The sequence below is a fragment of the Chelon labrosus genome, assembly GCF_963514085.1.
Source record: "Chelon labrosus genome assembly, chromosome: 14".
NCBI lineage: Eukaryota > Metazoa > Chordata > Actinopteri > Mugiliformes > Mugilidae > Chelon > Chelon labrosus.
In genome coordinates this window covers 21,091,560-21,108,434 of record NC_140347.1, presented here as the reverse complement: position 1 = coordinate 21,108,434, position 16,875 = coordinate 21,091,560, and the positions used below count along the sequence as shown (strand labels likewise).

At 45.0% G+C, this 16,875-nt stretch overlaps 1 protein-coding gene across 2 annotated transcripts in view; it reads left to right on the top strand.

The window, feature by feature from the left end:
* Positions 1 to 16,875, top strand: part of bcl11bb (BCL11 transcription factor B b) — a 28,952-nt gene that overhangs the window by 6,679 nt on the left and 5,398 nt on the right. The window contains exon 2 of one of the 2 annotated variants that reach the window (XM_084560770.1): positions 1,599 to 1,979. In XM_084560770.1, coding sequence (XP_084416896.1) covers positions 1,599 to 1,979 — 381 coding nt within the window. Of the gene's footprint in view, positions 1 to 1,595; positions 1,980 to 16,875 lie in introns of both variants that reach the window. The other variant, XM_084560769.1, reaches the window with a different exon arrangement.

Below are 16,875 nucleotides of genomic sequence, written 5' to 3'. Positions count from 1 at the left end.
CATTCACATGGCTTGGTTGAGCACTCCGGAGCATTGCTTCATGTGAATTATGGTCACAAGCTGTGAACTGTAGGTAAATATGTATTTGTGTTCCTTCTTTGCCGCCAAAGATTATGAGATGGAAATTATTTGGCAGGCATCCAGGAGCCCATCGCCATTTAGAGAAAAGATATTTGGCATCGGATCATCACTCCAGGGCGAAGTGAGACGACTGGAACGCGCGCGCGTGTGTGTGTGCATATGTGGGCGGATGGGTGATTGGCTAGCGGGGAGATTCACAGTCGCAAAGAAACACTTCTAAAAAGATAAAAATGGGTTAAAAAGATGTGTAATATTTAGTCGCAATTCTGCCCGAGTGTAACAACTATGACAGGGAGTTTAGAGGGGCAGGGCCTCCCTGACAGTTGGAGATGGGTGATAGGAGATTTTAGGATCTCTCCTCTGATAACTGCTGCACACCAAAAGCGCACAAATGAGCACACATCCTCTTTGTCTAATCTTTGCAATTATTAGGGTGTCATGTTTGGAGAAAGAGAGAAAAGAGAGGCAAAGAGGAGGAGGCAGGGAGGGGGGAATGCGGGTTCTAGAAGTGGAGAAGCAGCAGAGACAGGCAAGCGCTGCTATGCTTCTCTCCCAGGCATCAACACCTCCTCCCCGGGTACCCGCTCACTCAGACACCCCAACAGTCTCCGGAGCTTCAGGTTTCCTCTGGGCTCTTTAGAACAAGACACATTTTCATACTGGTACATCAGGGTAGAGTTTAAAAAAATGGAGGCAGTCCATGAGGGATTTATGTTAAGCCGAGGGACAGAGTCGACACCATAGGGGAGGAAGGGAGGAAGAATGTGTAATGGTTATTAATGACCGTGTCAGATCTGTGAAGAATGAGATTTACTCTCTTAACAGGACCCCAGGTTTGACTTTATAGATTTTCTGTCTGTAGAGAATATAGTGTTCAAACTCACCTGAGTCCTGATCCATTCATGTACACACATACTTAGGCATCTTACTGTTTTTTTTTCCCTCCCCTCCTTCTCATTTTTTCTTTTCTCTGTCTTATTATACGATACGCACAAACATGAACACACACGCGCGGTGGATGTGGCCTCCGTTACGCTACACTTTGTTCTGCACAAGCCTCGGCTCCCACATGGTGAAGGCAGCCGTCTGGTTATGACAGCTTAGTGCAGCAAAGGCCCTCACCGGAAACCCAGCCTGCACTGTGAGATGAATAGCTTCCTGGCCACACGCACAAAAACACAGGCAGATACGCACACACACGTACACACACACACATACATGCACTGTATGCACTGGGTCCCACCCACGCAGATCTCTCACGGATAAGCTGCGCAGGTGTTTGTCTAAGCGAAGCCGCTTTGCAGTGGCGTTGTTTTATGGCATGAAAGTGACACAGTTGTAAATGTAATGATCATCTTGTGTGGTAGAGAGGGATGGCTTTCATCAGGTAACGACTTCAGGAATAACTAAACCTTCTTTCTGCTAGTGCGCCTGCCTGCCTTTCTTCTTTCTCTCTTAAAAAAAAAAAGAAGCGACAACAGTGACTGACATCTTTTACCTTCCTATTTCTGCAGCAGAAGCCAATCATGACTCAGGGGCCGGATCTCCATCTCTGGAGTCGTCCTCCCCCAGCCCTCGGAGGGTGGGACACGGAGAGCATGATCTGCTGACCTGCGGCCAGTGCCAGACCAACTTCCCTCTGGGTGATATCCTGGTTTTCATCGAGCACAAGCGCCGCCTGTGCCGCGGGCCTGCTGGCGGCCCGGGGTCCTTCTCCAAGCCAGGGGAGGCTGGTGGCATCATGGGCCTTCCCATTTCTCCCAGGGCCAGGTCACTGGAGCTGGGCAGGGGGTCCATTCCAGTGGAAGTGGGCATCCAGGTGACTCCTGGAGGAGAGGAGGATGAGGCGAGGAGGATGACGCCGGCCAAGGGGATATGCCCCAAACAGGAGAGAGGAGGTATGTAGAACAAAGTGTGCACTGCCTCTAAAACAGCCAATAAGCATCTGAATAATAAACACATAGTCTTGAAGGGAGCTCTCTGTCGGTATAGAAGCATACGTCTCAAGCACACACATAGGTGCACTTAGACATGCCCACACATGCATACGCACATCTCTCACCTGTCCAACACAGATAGCTCTCTTTAAAGAATCCCAGCTGTTTGTTATTTTGACAGTGGCCTTCAGGAGGGATTAATGTAGCCTGAGATGATTTTATTAGAGTTGCACAGTACGTCTATTCTGCTCCATTCTAAGTAAAACATCACACACATATGCACATGAAATGACACACAAACACACACACACACTCGCAGGCCTGAAGGACTTCTTCAGCTGAAACCAATTGTGAAAGGCGAGGAAGAAGGTGATAGAGGAGCCGCCCCCAGAATGAGCGTGCGCGCGTATTTGATTTTTTAATTTATTTATTTATTTTTTGCCCGTGTGAGTGCACGTCACGTGTCTGAGCGTTTGTAAAGAAATCCTGCAGCATATGAAGAGGTTAAGAAAGCTGATTAAAATTCATCTGCGTGCGTGGTGAGGAGAAGGGGATTAATAAAGCAGCAAGGCCGTTCATCTGGCTATGAGGGGAAGGGGGACGGGAAGGGGAATGGGAAGGGGAGGGTGTGGGCGGGGGGTAGGGGGGGGGGATGGCAAGGACTGTAGACTGCCAGCGCTGCAGGGAAGCCAATTCAAAGTTATCAGAGGAGACAGTCACCATCGCACCCAGGAGCTGGGAAGGCCATCCAGGATTACACAGACTCCAGTAGACTAAGAGGGAGTTGGTTTAAAGAGGGAGGATGGCTGCATTGTAAAAGTTACCATCCGGGAATTTCATGCAAGATTATGCAGTTAACACAGAAACTGGCTACCACAGTGTTACACTCTTATGTCATGGTCAGACTTAAATATGTTTAAGGAAGGCTTTAGACTGAGAGCAGACTGAATAACGTTAGATTTTGTCGCTGCAGACATGCACAGAGACACGCTTTAGATAGATTGAGTTGATATAATTGTCAAATTAGGTTCTTATACAACTCCCTCTACATCTCCGACATAACTAAGGGGTTATACTGGTTTATCATGTGTTAACACATGTAAAAGGTGTGAGTTTGTAGAAATCACGATAACAGGCCGCGGCTGCTTGGGTTCACCGTAGGAGCGCTGATTTTTTTTTTTTTAAACCCATTTGAGTGGTTACAATTCACGGCGCAAGCTATTTCTAATCATAAGTCTGCTTACCTGTGACCATATTACAAACCTTACACACGGTCAAAATACAGGGAGGCCCTATGGTTTGGTTTTACGCGTGGCTTGAATATTTGTTTCTTGAGGATCCTAGGAGACCAAACACGTTATGAAGCTGAACATCATTTCGGCATCAAAGCTCATGAAGACGTCTTTTGTCATCGCTGCAGAAACCAGTGCATGCGCATGGTTTCTGCGTGCGGCCGGCAGCTGTGTGTGTGGCCACCATCGAGCACGGTGGGAGAAATCTATTGTAGGGGATCACAAACAATATGTGACAGCGCAGTTTTGGATGTCACTGGTAATTTCAGGGGGAAAATAAAAGGATGCTTTTTCGCAGAGTACAGAAGATTTTCCCGCAGATGAAAAACAGCTTGAGTTTAAAAAATAGTAACTGAACATCGATCAATAATAATGTGGTTTTTGTTAATTGTCTAATGGAAATTTAATGAGCGCTTAACAGCGACGCAGAGGAAAAAACATTTTGGAAGCTTTGTTATTAAAAAGACTCATTTGACATGGCATTTTTGTCTGCTAGGTGGTCAAAGGAAAACACTCACAGTCTGTGAGTGAGTCAGCCTTTTAGAGCGGCAGTCAGTTAGTCATTCAGACAGACAGTCTTATCACTAAGAGAACAGGACATGAAAGCACTCCAAGCGCCAAATGAAAGAGAAGAGGAGAGCTTTGTTCGACACATTAGATTGCCACTCAAGGCAGTCTCAAGTTTCAACCAAATTAGATTACATTATTAGGTCTAATTAAGTCCAATGTGTTAGAAGTACTCACACTCACACACGGAGAGACACACACATAAGGAAGCATCTCATTTGCTTGCACATATTGAGGAACTTTGGGGCATACAAGCTAATACACGGCTATTTCAAAACATGTGATGAAAATAAGACGTGCATGTCAAACTTCTCACATACATTTCCATGTACACATGCTAATGATGCACAAAATACCGTGCACTGTATGCATAACATAATGAGGCTTAACCCCATCCTCTCCTGGATTGTTTTTTCTCTCTCCTGGCGGTGTTTTATAACATCCTGTCTGGCCTCTTTGTCTGTCAGCCTGCTTGCTTAAACTGCAAACATGCTGCAAGGCTAGCAGATTCAACCCCGAAAGGTGCAAACGCGCTCACATGAACGCAAACGCGCATGCAAGCACATGTGTACTCTTTTGTACACACGGCGTAGATGAAAAATGGCCCTTCTCTGCCCTGATTTTATTTTTTATTTTTTTGCCCAGAGTTTCTCTTGCTGATGCATGCACTATGCGTGTATATGTGCGGGCTTTGTCGGCGTATGTTAATGTGTGTACGTGCATGTGTGTCCTGTATGAATTTGTATATGTGCGAGTGTGGCGTCTGTGAAGAATGATGCGTGTCATCAGGCAAGCGAGAGGTTGTCGCTAGGGAAGTGTTACCATACTAAGACGACCCTGGCCCTGCTTTGAACTCCTCCCAGGACTGCTGTCGATCCCCCTTAGAGCGCTTTAAGACATCCATACGGGCGAAGTCACAGCATGACAACCTCTCTCTCTCTCTCTCTCTCTCTCTCTCTCTCTCTTTCTCTCTTTCTGACTCATTCTCTCCCGCTCACAAACACAGCGTATGGAGATCACACAGTAAATATTTCATGAGGTGATGTGAACGACAGCAACATCCTCAAACATCTCTCTCTGTATCTCTCTCCGTCCACCTCTCATCTCCCCGTTGTCACTTTTGTGGGCATAGTTCTACATTGCGTTAAAGATTTTGCCTTTTTTTTTTTCTTTTTTTTTTTTCCTGACAAACAACTTGCAAGCACGGTGTGAGGCCGACACCGGTGCTCTTAAGTGAACCACCCTAACACTGGATCCACGATCAAAGAATATAAATGAGACACCCGCCACTTTAGAACTGTCACACCTCCATGTGGAAAATAATCTGCGGGTGTGAAAGTGTGTTAAGTGCGCAGGGGCATTTTAACGTGATAGGATCAGTTTTTATTCTTGAGCTAATGGGCAACGAGGGATTTTGTTTTTCACGTTAAATGAGTCACAGTGGTTTTTAGATGAAAAAAAAACTGCGGTGTCGCTTATGAAACGCATCAAAAGTGATAATGACCTTTGTGCTCAAAGAGGTCAAATCGGCGGTGTTTGACACTTGTTTCACTGCTTCACTGCTGCTCTCACTAAATAACTGTGACATTCCAGTTTCCACACCTCTGCACTGGATTTGAAGGTGTCCCTTTTCCTCTCTCTTCTTCTTTTCTCTCTCTCTCCCTCTCTCTCTCTCTCTCTGCCCCCCCTCCCCAATTTTTTTTTTGCCCCACCACCCAATGCTCCTTTAATCACCTGGCTTGCTCTCATTTCCATATTAAATAGGCTTTAATCATGAAAAGCAATCAGGCTTTTGCATATTCATACCTTCCCCTGTACGCCGGCTTCCCTGTCTCGCTCCAGTGCCAAGCAGCTAGTAATCAGTAGGCAGGCGGCGTAATGCCATAGCCCCGGCCCATCGCATGAAAACACACACACTGCGTGAGTTAGAAATAACTTCACATGCTACTTACGTATTATCTCTACTCCAAGAGAGAGGGAGAGATAGAGGGAGAGGGAGAGGGGTGAGAGATAAAAAAAGAAAGATGGCGAGACTGATCCCTGATTTGAGCGGCGAATATTTGTACAGAGGCTCAAGGAAAAGTCGATTTGCATAATGACTTTGTAGTTTTGCATTAATCACATTTGCATATGAAAATGCGTTAATTACTCCTGATGATTTTTTTTTTCTTTTTTTTTTTTAAACTTGCTTCATTTGATGTCCAAGCTCTGGGGTTGTGATTAGGGGTCACATGGTGGGAGCTGTGTAGCTAGTGCGTGTTCACTTGCATGTGTGTGTGTGTCTGCGAGAGTGTTTTCTGTGTGTGTTTGTGTGTTCTTACATGAGTGTTTTGAACGCTTGCCAGGGAATTTATCTCGTGTCTGCTGTTAGGCATGTGTGTCTATTTTCATGTTCTAATTTGCGCGTGTGTGCATTTTTTGCAGATTCTGTGAGTGGAAAATATTTCCCTATTCCTCTGTGTGTAGGGAAAAAAAAATACTAGGTGTGCGCTCCCGTCTTCAGTCGAATACGCAACATATTTTGAATAACCTTAACACACACTTTTAGGTCCTGGTTTCACGGATCTAGGTTTAGATTACTGATTGTGTTGATGAATGCTTTTATTTTTTCTTCCTGAAACAATGCAATACACAAAATTTTATTTTTGAAATATTTTTACACAATATTTCAAGAAAATTGTGACACAAAATAGATTCAGTACATACGCTGCAGGAACAATTAATCATAATTTATGCATTTTGCTTTGGACCGTTTGTATGTATAATTGTTGGTGTTTTTGCACAGTGCCGCATGCGAGTCACAGCAACTAGAAGCCACTGGCAACCAGCTATAGGCTGAATGTAAAATTTCTCAATTGCAATTTCAGAATTTTTATCTCCTTACAAACTAACAGAAGAAATTAGGGTTTTCACACTTGGAAACACAACAAAAGAAAGTTTTTGTCTTGGCTTTTTAATTAACGTAAATTATTGATATCCTTAATTGATCATTTCTTTTTATCTGTTGTATGAACATTTGGGTTCAGGAACACATCTGTGTGTGTGTGCAATTACAGCATACGTGTTCCTGCCTGTGTATGGGCCCCTAGTGTTGCTGGCCCATAACACTGCACCTCAGACAGGACCACCCCAGGGGCCGTCTGACTCTGCTTGTGTCTGTCTGCCTGCTCTATACAGGAGGGTCAGCTAGGTCTATAAGGGAGCTGCTAAAATGGCACAGCTGCATGCGCACACTGCTGTAACCGTTTCATACGCAGCAAGGTATGTGTGTGCGGGAAAGCAGAAACATACATGCAGCAGTATGCACACACACACACACATGCTGATAAGAGCCGCACACACACATGCAGAAAAAAAAAATATGTACATGCAAGAATGCATACAATGGCTCTCATCTCCCATTAAGGCCTGCATCTCCCACCAAACACACTCACGCACACGCACGTACACACACGGCTTAAAGGCTCCCACATGAAGGCATCAAACACTCCACAGCCAACTTTATGGCACTCATATGGCAGCAGATTTGATATTTTCCTACCACAGCGGGGGAATAAAACTCGCCACTAATTTGGACTGCGAGCGCCACCGCTAACTTTCAGCATGTGCCGACTGACTGTGTCTTCCAGATGTGTGGACTCTTTGCTCCTTAACAGCCTTGCTGAAGAGGCATTAGAAACCTCACACCCTGTCCCCGCTACGCATGGCGACCGATGACGGTGCCTCGGTATTCAACACAAACACTTTTTTGTGTGGGGCTTTTGAGTAAAGTGCCGATGTGAACTTCATGGTCTCGCCGCCATGGCCCACAAGTCGTCTTGTGTCGACGGGAATTTGTGAACGTGTTTATGTTCTTTGTGTAAATAGCTGTAATCAAGGTATTTTGACTGCTGCGCCGACAGCTACCCCTTGCTTTCCCTCTCTACTGGTGACATTTGTTAACAGGTGCACTATTATCAGTGCTGACTAATGAGGAAAGTTCTTTAAAGAACGTGGCGTTCATACATAGAGTACAAGTGTAAGTATTTTTGTGTGTGTACACCTGCAGACGAGAACCTGCATGGCAACATGTACACCTTCCTCCACTCTGGAAATCTTGTGTTCAGCTATAGTGCAGACAACTAGTATATAGCATATCATATGTCCCTTTCAGGAGTAAGTGGGGGAAATTTCTGACCAGGGCATTCGCTCCCATTTATCTTTTGAAAAGTAGCATGTGTTTGCCTTTGGGAAGAAAAGGGCTACCATTAGTATTTGTGAAAAGGAAAAGAGATGGTGCTTGTTAGCCAGTCAGACAGGGGTAATCCTACTTGCAACACTGTTGTTGTTCCTTTCCTCTTATCTTATTAGTGTCCTGCTCTGATTGGGTGGGCTTGTGGCGGAAGAAAATAAGGAGACAGCGTTTATGCCGTATTTTTCCTTTTACAGGCTGCTTCGCCGCAAGATATATTGAAAGCCTTTCATGGTACGCTTACGATTCCCCTTATTTCATCCACTTATTTGTCTTGAGCAATTACTCCGAGAGAAAACACTAGACCCAGACAAACACATGACGAACGTAAGCTGCCTTTATGTTGGTTTGTCTTGGTGTGCCAAGAGCGGTATCTAGTATACAAACAACACATTATTCATGCCACCTTCATACACACTGTGCAACCCTCACATACACAGTAGCGATTTACTGTAAGCAGTAAAAGTTTTCTGAAGGAGGGAAAAAGAAGAAAAAAAAAAGCAGAAGTTTGGGCGCAAAGGTCATATTCACTTTCGTTTTTAATCTAAGTTTGCCCTTTTAACTTACAAAGGCGCCTAGATAGACTTAGGTTAATTTGCCTAACATTTTTGATGTTTCTGGTGCTTTGAATACAAAAGAAATGGAAAGTATTTCACTTGTGCTCAAAAGAATTATTAATAGTAACATGTCTTTCTAGAAATAGTTCCGCTGCCGCTCTGGATAATCCGCAGATCACACTTTGAATTGTTATTTAAGGACTATAAAATAGTGATAGCTTATGAAATACCTATAGAGACAGTTGGTTTGGAATCACATGCTAATGTTTAATGTTTTATTTTTTTGAGAAAATAGATCCTTTAGAGTAAAGTAGTTCCTGGTTTTATTCATTATATTTTATTATTATCATTATGTTGGATTCTTTCCTCCTTTAACTTTACTTCTTAAAAACTGACGTGCCATCTGCAGGAATGGGAAAGGAACATCAGCTCCGGTCTGTTGAAAGGGCTTGCACTGTCATGTCCATAGATGGCATTGCAGACAGGGGAGTTAACTGCTCAAGGTTAAGGGGCTACACTCTCCTTGCATGCTGGCGTAATTCATACTTTTCCAGAAAGCCCTCTTCTCTGTGCCGGTCTTTCCCAGAGCAGAACAGAGCAAGCCAAAATGAAATAAAGCCTAAGATGTTATCAGGGTGATTGGTGCCAGCGGAGCTTGTCTGAGCCTGTGGTCTGGCGGGGCAGTGCTGGCCCGTACCAGTGCTTGTATATGTGTGGGTGTGAGTGTGTTTATGTGTGTGTGTGTGTGTGTGTGTGTGTGTGTGTGTGTCCTAGAGGCACTGGATAGATGAAAGCTTTCTTTAACCATAAGCTATGCAGGAGCTGTGCCAGGAGTAGGAAATGTATCAGCGTGATAACAGCCAGAAAGACAGAGAGAAAACGAGAAAGAAAGAAAGAAAGAATGAAATGAAAGAGAGGGAGACAGAGGGAGAGGCCACATGGAACCCACAGGGGGAGGCCTGGGGCCAAACTCAGCCCCATCATGTCACTTCATAAATATGTGCTGGGTGTCGAGTGATGAATCTATGTTCATGCCTGCATTTGAGTGCGTACGGGAGAATTTGAGTCTGCGTGTTAGAGACGGTGCGAGACAAGAGACCGTTTGACACACCTGAGTATTTCGGGACGCATCGGGAGAGAGAACAGAATTCCCCTGGAGACACGACCGTTGCACGTCCTTACACAAGAAAATCAATACCATTCTCAAATTTGATAGGTAAACGCGACTCTACAGCCACCAGCTGGTTATCTTATATTAACATAAAGGCCGGAAACAGCCTGGCTCTGTGCAAACTTAACAAAAGCCCAGCAGCTCTAAAGCTGTTAAAGTTTTTTTTTTGTTGTTTGTTAAATCCATAAAAACACTGAAGTGCAAATGAATGAATGGACTGGGTAACTGTTTGCTGTGTTTCTCCTGGCAGAAGCCTTTTTTTTTTTTTTTTTTTTTTTTTTTTTACCAGACAAACACGGGAGTCTTCTCAAACTATTAGTTTAAGAGGTCTAAGGATATCACATACCCATATCCTGCTTTTTAAAATGAGCTCCGTAACCCCTTCTTCTAGACCAAGCAGAACCGTACTATAAATACAGTAAACTATAAATACCACTATCCATTTTTTTTTCTATCACTCTTCAGTTTTTGTTGCTTCGGTTTAGTTTAGCTAATAATAATTAGACAACCTGCAAATTGGTGCCAAACGATGCAATGCTCCACGTGCTCTCTCTCTCTCTCTCTCTCTCTCTCTCTCTCTCTCTCTCTCCCTCCTGTGAATCTCACAGCCCGAATTAATTTCAAGTTAATAGTGAATTAGATCACGCATGTTTTTCCCCCAGTCACTGGAATGGACTCTGCAGCTTGTGTGAAGCATGCGAGGGGCAAGTTTTATAGTGAGTTGATTAGGCTGGAAAGGCTTGTGTGCCATTCAAGGCCGTGGTGGTATCTTCCTGTGGGCTGCTAGTTAAGCGGGACTGGCTCCAATGGGCAGAAGCCAGCTGGGAACCATTACTGCTGCTGAAAGAATATAGCACCCTTTCACAGAAGGGTGGACCGAGAGACACACATGCTAACGTACACATGCGTTGCCGCACACACACACACATCACAAACAGAAGCATAAAAGCACTACTGTATGAGATTAGATGTAATGGCAGTGTCAGTCGAGAAGGAAAATCCTTGGAGACGTTCGCAAAAGGACACTTAAGATGAGCAATACTCCTCATGTATGTATTTATCAGGGCTGGAACAATGCATTTTCACACCCTTTTAATATATACAGTAGCCTACATGTGTTTGTATAAACTGATCGATCCAATGAAAAATTTAATAAACCCACAAACTGCAATTCACGTGTCACTCATCTGTCAATTTCCTATTCAGTGCTAGGGAATTGGAAATTGACTTTCCGGACAAAGTGAGATGCCCTGAGGGGTATAACCGAAGCTCATTTGGATGTAAAACCTTACACAAACATTGTGTGAGTCCACAAAGTCAGTCTCCATTTCAGTGTCAAAGCAGCTCAAGGTTTTTTTTTTTGCTGTCACCTTACCGGGCATTTTGCTTTTTTTTTTTTTGGTTTTTCTCGTCTGCTTCATCAGTGGTCAGCTTTATTCTAAAAAAAAAAAAAACAACCAAAATAATCTGCTTTATTTATTCTATTTATTAAAGGTGAATCACACATCTCCTCTTACAGTGAATGAAGATGCCTCTTGTTTCTTTTCTTTTTTTTAGTTTCACGTTGTCTGTTTCTGTTTTCCCTGTTGTGTCATAGTAAAATGTTCAGGGGATGGAAATTAAAATGGATGTAATTTTGCTGAAAATGGCGATGCAGGTGATAAAGAAAACACAATTCTTCCTCTATTTCCACACCGCCTGCCATTCTATTTTTTTTAATCCACTTTTTCACTGACTTTCCCCCCCTCCCATCCTCCCTTTCTTTGTTTAATCCTCTCCTCCATCTTGCTCCTCTCTCTTACATCTTCTTTCAACCACAAGCACGATTGAGTGTCATCCATTTGTCAGCGTCACATGATAGACAGCAGACCCCACAAGTGTGTGCACAGACCCCTAAAACGAACACACAGTGTGTGTGGGTGCGAGTGTGTGTGTGTGTGCAGGCACTGGGGCCAGTTAGGAGCTGATGGCGATGAGTCAGGCTTTGAGAAATGCCACAGAAAGCTCAGCTAATGCACTTTATGGAGCTCCCTTTTTCTTTTCATTCTCTTTTCTCTCTGTATTGCTCCCTCTTTCTCCCCCTTTGTCCTGGAACCCGAGCCAGAAGTCATAGCTCTTTGCTGACAGAGAGGTCTTGCCAGTTATTTTTCACAGCATGTCCCCCGTGCCCTGGCTGGGATAGCTTGCCTCATGACGGTAACGTGCTCCCTCAGTCGTGCTACATGAGAGCCTTCTCTGCTCATGCATTGTTGTACAGCTGGACTTACTCAGTGTGTGTGTGTGTGATCAAGTTGTTGGAGATACCTGATCCCTTTTATTGTTCATTTGACCCACATCCCAGGAGGCATGAGGGTCAGGGTGGAGTACCCAGATACCTTGTACAGGTGCTTAGTGTGTACGTGAGAGAAAAGGAAGACAGGGAAAGAGGGAAAAGGAGAAGATAAGGGATTTAAAAAAAAGGAGAAACTTTACAATTTTGTGCATGGCTCTCGATCCCACACACTTTTCTGCAAATGCATTAACGAGCACTGTTTCTTTAAATCTTCTCTTGGGCTGTCAGGCATTTCAGCTGGTCATATTGGCTGCAGACACACACACACACACACACACACACACATGCACAGACACACAGATGTATATGGTTAGCAGGCTGAAGCTGGTTTGAGTTAGCATGGAGCCAGTCACACTGTGTGAGAGCCTTACCCCCTGCCTGCTACTGCCACCCTCCGCAGTCTCTCTACTTATTTCTTTCTCTACATCTCCCTCTTTCCTTTACTACATTTTTGTGACAGTCTGCCCCTGCTTGCCGTACTGTAGTTTCCAGTCCGAGCTCCCTATCCCCTGTGAAGAGCACACAGACTCGCACAGTTGATCCGCTTGGCCCTGTGTGCCCTGATTAGCCCCCTTCATGACAAACAAGCCATCAGAGCGGAGGGGAGTGGAGCACGGAAGAAGAAGGAGGAGGAGTGGGAAGAGCAAGAGGGACGGATGGGAGCAGTGAGGTGGAGGAGGAGAGGAGCAGAGGTGCAAGGGGGGGACGGGGGGTGAGGTGAGGAGGCTGGGACCCCTGGGGACCCCTAGATCACAGCCATGCTAATGAGGAGCTGCTTTGCCAGCAGCAGAGGTGTCAGCTAACCCCTGACAGGTGCACACACGCGTACTCCCAGGGCTTGTGCCGGCGTGTGAGCGCGTGTGTTCAGAGAGCGTGTGTGTTTGTGTGCGTGTGTGAGAGGAAAGGAGGGGCTGCAGGGGCAGGTTTGTGTCCCAGTGGCCTAGCCTGCAGGCAGCTTTGTTCTGTATGTAAATCTGTCGCTGTGGCGTTCTGTCGCCCTTGATGGAATGTTTGAGCAGTACAGCAAACCTGAACTCCAGGAATGCTGCAGTGTACACACACATGCTTGACACCTACTGTAGCACATCCTCTGTTGCCCGAGTCCTCTCCTTGTTAACAGCCAAAACCTTTACTGGCCTTTTCTGTTTCTACACTTCTTATTCTACCAACTCCACTGTGCCACATGTACCGTGCTGATCACTCTAGAGCTGACCTGGAAAACCTGAAGGTGGTACAGTAGTGCAGTTGGCGGGTTAGCATTTGATTCCACCTTGTTTTCAATAATGATTTATTTTCCCTGAGCTCTGTGAGGGTTAAACTGGCATCAGTGAGCATGCTTCATCAGCCTCTCACTGCTCACTGTCTTGTTGAAGACTGAGCCTGTGGAATTTTGTTATTCTTCTGTGGTCTTAATATAAGTCCCCGTGGATTAGCGCATCTGATAAAGGCCCCAAAATGTAAGTGTAACGTAAATGGAGCGACCTCATGCTTTAAAATATAAATCAGACTCGGGCCGGAGGCTGAAAGGATGGCATGTGAATTCCTAAATTAAACACAAATCCACATGTCTGCACCATACGCCTGGTGTCTACGTCAGCCCCACCAACCTCACACCAACTTTTGTACACTAGCCATATGCAAACAGTCAATACCATGGCTCCCCTTCATTCACTGGCATTTTGTTTGTACTTTTTAAGGCAAAATAATGGCTATAAAAGGCAATCTGGAAAGAATAAAATCTGATGTAAAGCTCAGATCTTACTCCCTGAAGACTGGCTTAATTGGCCTGGTGGTTTAGTAAAAAAACCAACCCAGGAGAGAAGGAGAGCATTATTACTGGCCTACCTCAGCTCCACGCATGTGCCAATGTTTTAATAACTTCCTCCAGGCCTCCTGGCCCTTAGCCCTCGTTTTGTTACACAGGACAAAGAGCTGCCCTCTTAAGCTGGTCTCAGTTCTGTATTGCGTTCCTCTGTTTCATGGGAAAGGCTGCCCGAGCGAACACCTGGGCGGAAAAATAATTGATAGTCTTTTTGAGGTGAATCCCATTACACTATAGCTTTAACAAATTGCAGTATTGCTAGCAAAATGACAAAAAGCAGCAAAATGCAGTGTACCATATTACTGAATCCCGCTGTGACTCCATTTCATTTAACCTCTCATCTCAGTGAGTGTGTGTGCGCTAGGATGTCGTGTGTCTATGTGCATATGGTGCGCCAGAGTAAATTGGGCGATTAGGTCCAGCATCAGTGACTGCGTGAAGAGGAGAATGTAACTATTCTAACTGGTAGTTGACCTTGGCGGTCAGCGGTGGAGAGGTCCCTGCCTGTGTGTCAGGCAGACGACTGTAATTACCACAAACTGGAGCATGACACGGCCCATCGTGATTCTTTAATGAAGGCTTTTATTGGCTGGAGCACTGAGCAGCGACACTCTCTCAGCGTGTGTGCAAGTCTGCATTTGAGAGGAAAGAATGGAGTGGGTATGTCTGCAACCTATTGTGTGTATTTGTTGGTGCATCTGTGTGTGCACGAAAGCAACATGAGGGAAGTGACTATGATGCTTACAAAGGAGAGGAAGTCTTGCAACCTGCAGGTTTGGGTTTACCACTTACCTGTCGGTTGGTTAGAACTGTTTGCAATAGAGTTTGATAGTTTGAGTCAGTCAGTCAGTCAGTCTATCTATCTATCTATCTATCTATCTATCTATCTATCAGTAGTCTTTGATTCTTTTATTGCCAAGTCTTTTCTTTTCTGCTCTCCACTCTCTTCTTTCCCCTCCCCCTGGATGCTTGCTTGTTTGGGAAGTTGATGAAATTTGTCTTTGGCCGTCATTAGGCAGCAGCCATCAGCTGCCACTCTATTAGCTGCCACGCTTCCTTTAACAGCATATGGCACGGCTGTGTAAGATATGACAAGATGCAAATGTGTTGCCGTAGCGGTGGTGGGAGGGTGCATGGTTGTGGGGACGGTTATGTTTGATTGGGTAGCTTCTATTGATGAGGCCATGTGTACAGACAAAAATGTGGATAAGATGGAAAAAAACACACTTTGAAAAACTGAGTGAGATCATCAATCCTACTCCCAATCTCATGTCTTTATTCAATATTGATCCGTGTGTGTTGATGAGATTATACAGCTCCCAAGTCTATAGACCTAACTTGGTCCCTGGGGGCATGTAAATAGCCTCGGTGTGTGTCAGTGCGTGTGTGTGTGTGTGTGTACTCAAGCACGTCTGGCCCTTAAAGTCCCTCCACCTCTCTTCTTACCCCCTCTCCTCCTCCTCTTCCCTCTCTCGTTCTCTTCTCCCCGTCCAAGCTGTTAAGCTGTCCAGCTCTCTGCTGCCAAGCGGCCGTGTGAAGCTTAGCCAAACTAAACACGGGCAGGCAGCCCGCCACTCGCCCCACACATGCACGCAGACATACACATCGAAGTGCAAAAATACATACATGTTCATACACGTGCACAAAAACATGCTCACACACACATTAGTAGGAAGAGTCAGGTCGTGTCCCACCCCACACAAGTAGTGAGAGTGACGGCTGCACCAGAGCCCCACTAATAGCAGAGAAAAACAGACAGAATCAGTAAATGAGCCCCTCATTAACTTTTTCTGACCCTTTCTCCCCTGGGGAAAGCCAAACCAATCACACCGCCAAATCAGCTTCCTGTACTAGACACTGATCCAACATCAGCTTTCGCTCATCTGTTCTGCATAGTACAAGTGTGTGTGTGTGTGAATTTGTGAGTGTGTGGAGGTACACTGTGAGACTGAGAAGAGACAGAGAGAGGAAAGTGAACAGAAAACACTCCTGTACGTGTACCAGTGTCTGCATGTGTGCTTTACATTCCATAACAGAGGGTGGCTTTGAGGCAGTCAGCCATCTTAAGGACTTTTTTCGTGATCACATAAAACTTTGGGCAAGAGTAACTTCCCCGCCTTTGTTTCGCCCCTCCGGGCTTCAAGCTCTGGGACCACCGTACCAACTTGACTCTACTTGCGGTAGCCACTGATGATAAAGTAGATACAGATGCCTTGCAAGCAAACACAAGACTGTGGAAATGCGTCTTCACTACAAGCCTGTGTTGAATTAGATGAATCCCTGCCAAGGTTCTTTTTATGAGTCACAAGCAGGATGACAAGGCCATGCCACAGTGACTGATGGATTCATTTGGCATTATTAAGTCACACTATTTAAAGGGGCAATTTGTCAGTGTGTGACGTACAGTTCTCTGTGTGTGGACTCACTTTACTGTACTCCTTATTACACCATTGACGTAGAGCTTAATTTAATGTGGAAGTTGTGTTAAGACCGGAAGTGTCTTCACTGTTTACACCTTGTCTGCATCCTCTCTCCCACCTCTCCTTTTGAATGTCTCTCTTTCTCTCTAATGTCACATCCTTCCCCCAAGTCCCATCCCCACCTCCACCACAATATTCTCATTTTTTGTTTTTGTTTTTCTTTGTTTTTTTTTTCCCCCACTGCTGCCTCCCTTGTCTCTATATGGAAATGACAGAGTAGAAGAGATGGATCTGTATATTAAAGCTTAGCTGACATTAGAATTAGCATAATGTGCCATGGCCTTAGGGCAATAACTACCACCTACGTTAGGCCTGTACACACACACCTTGTCAACACACAGAGAAACACAAAAGCCTATGGAAGACCCCCAAACGCAGACACAAAAAGAAAGATAATGTACTTTA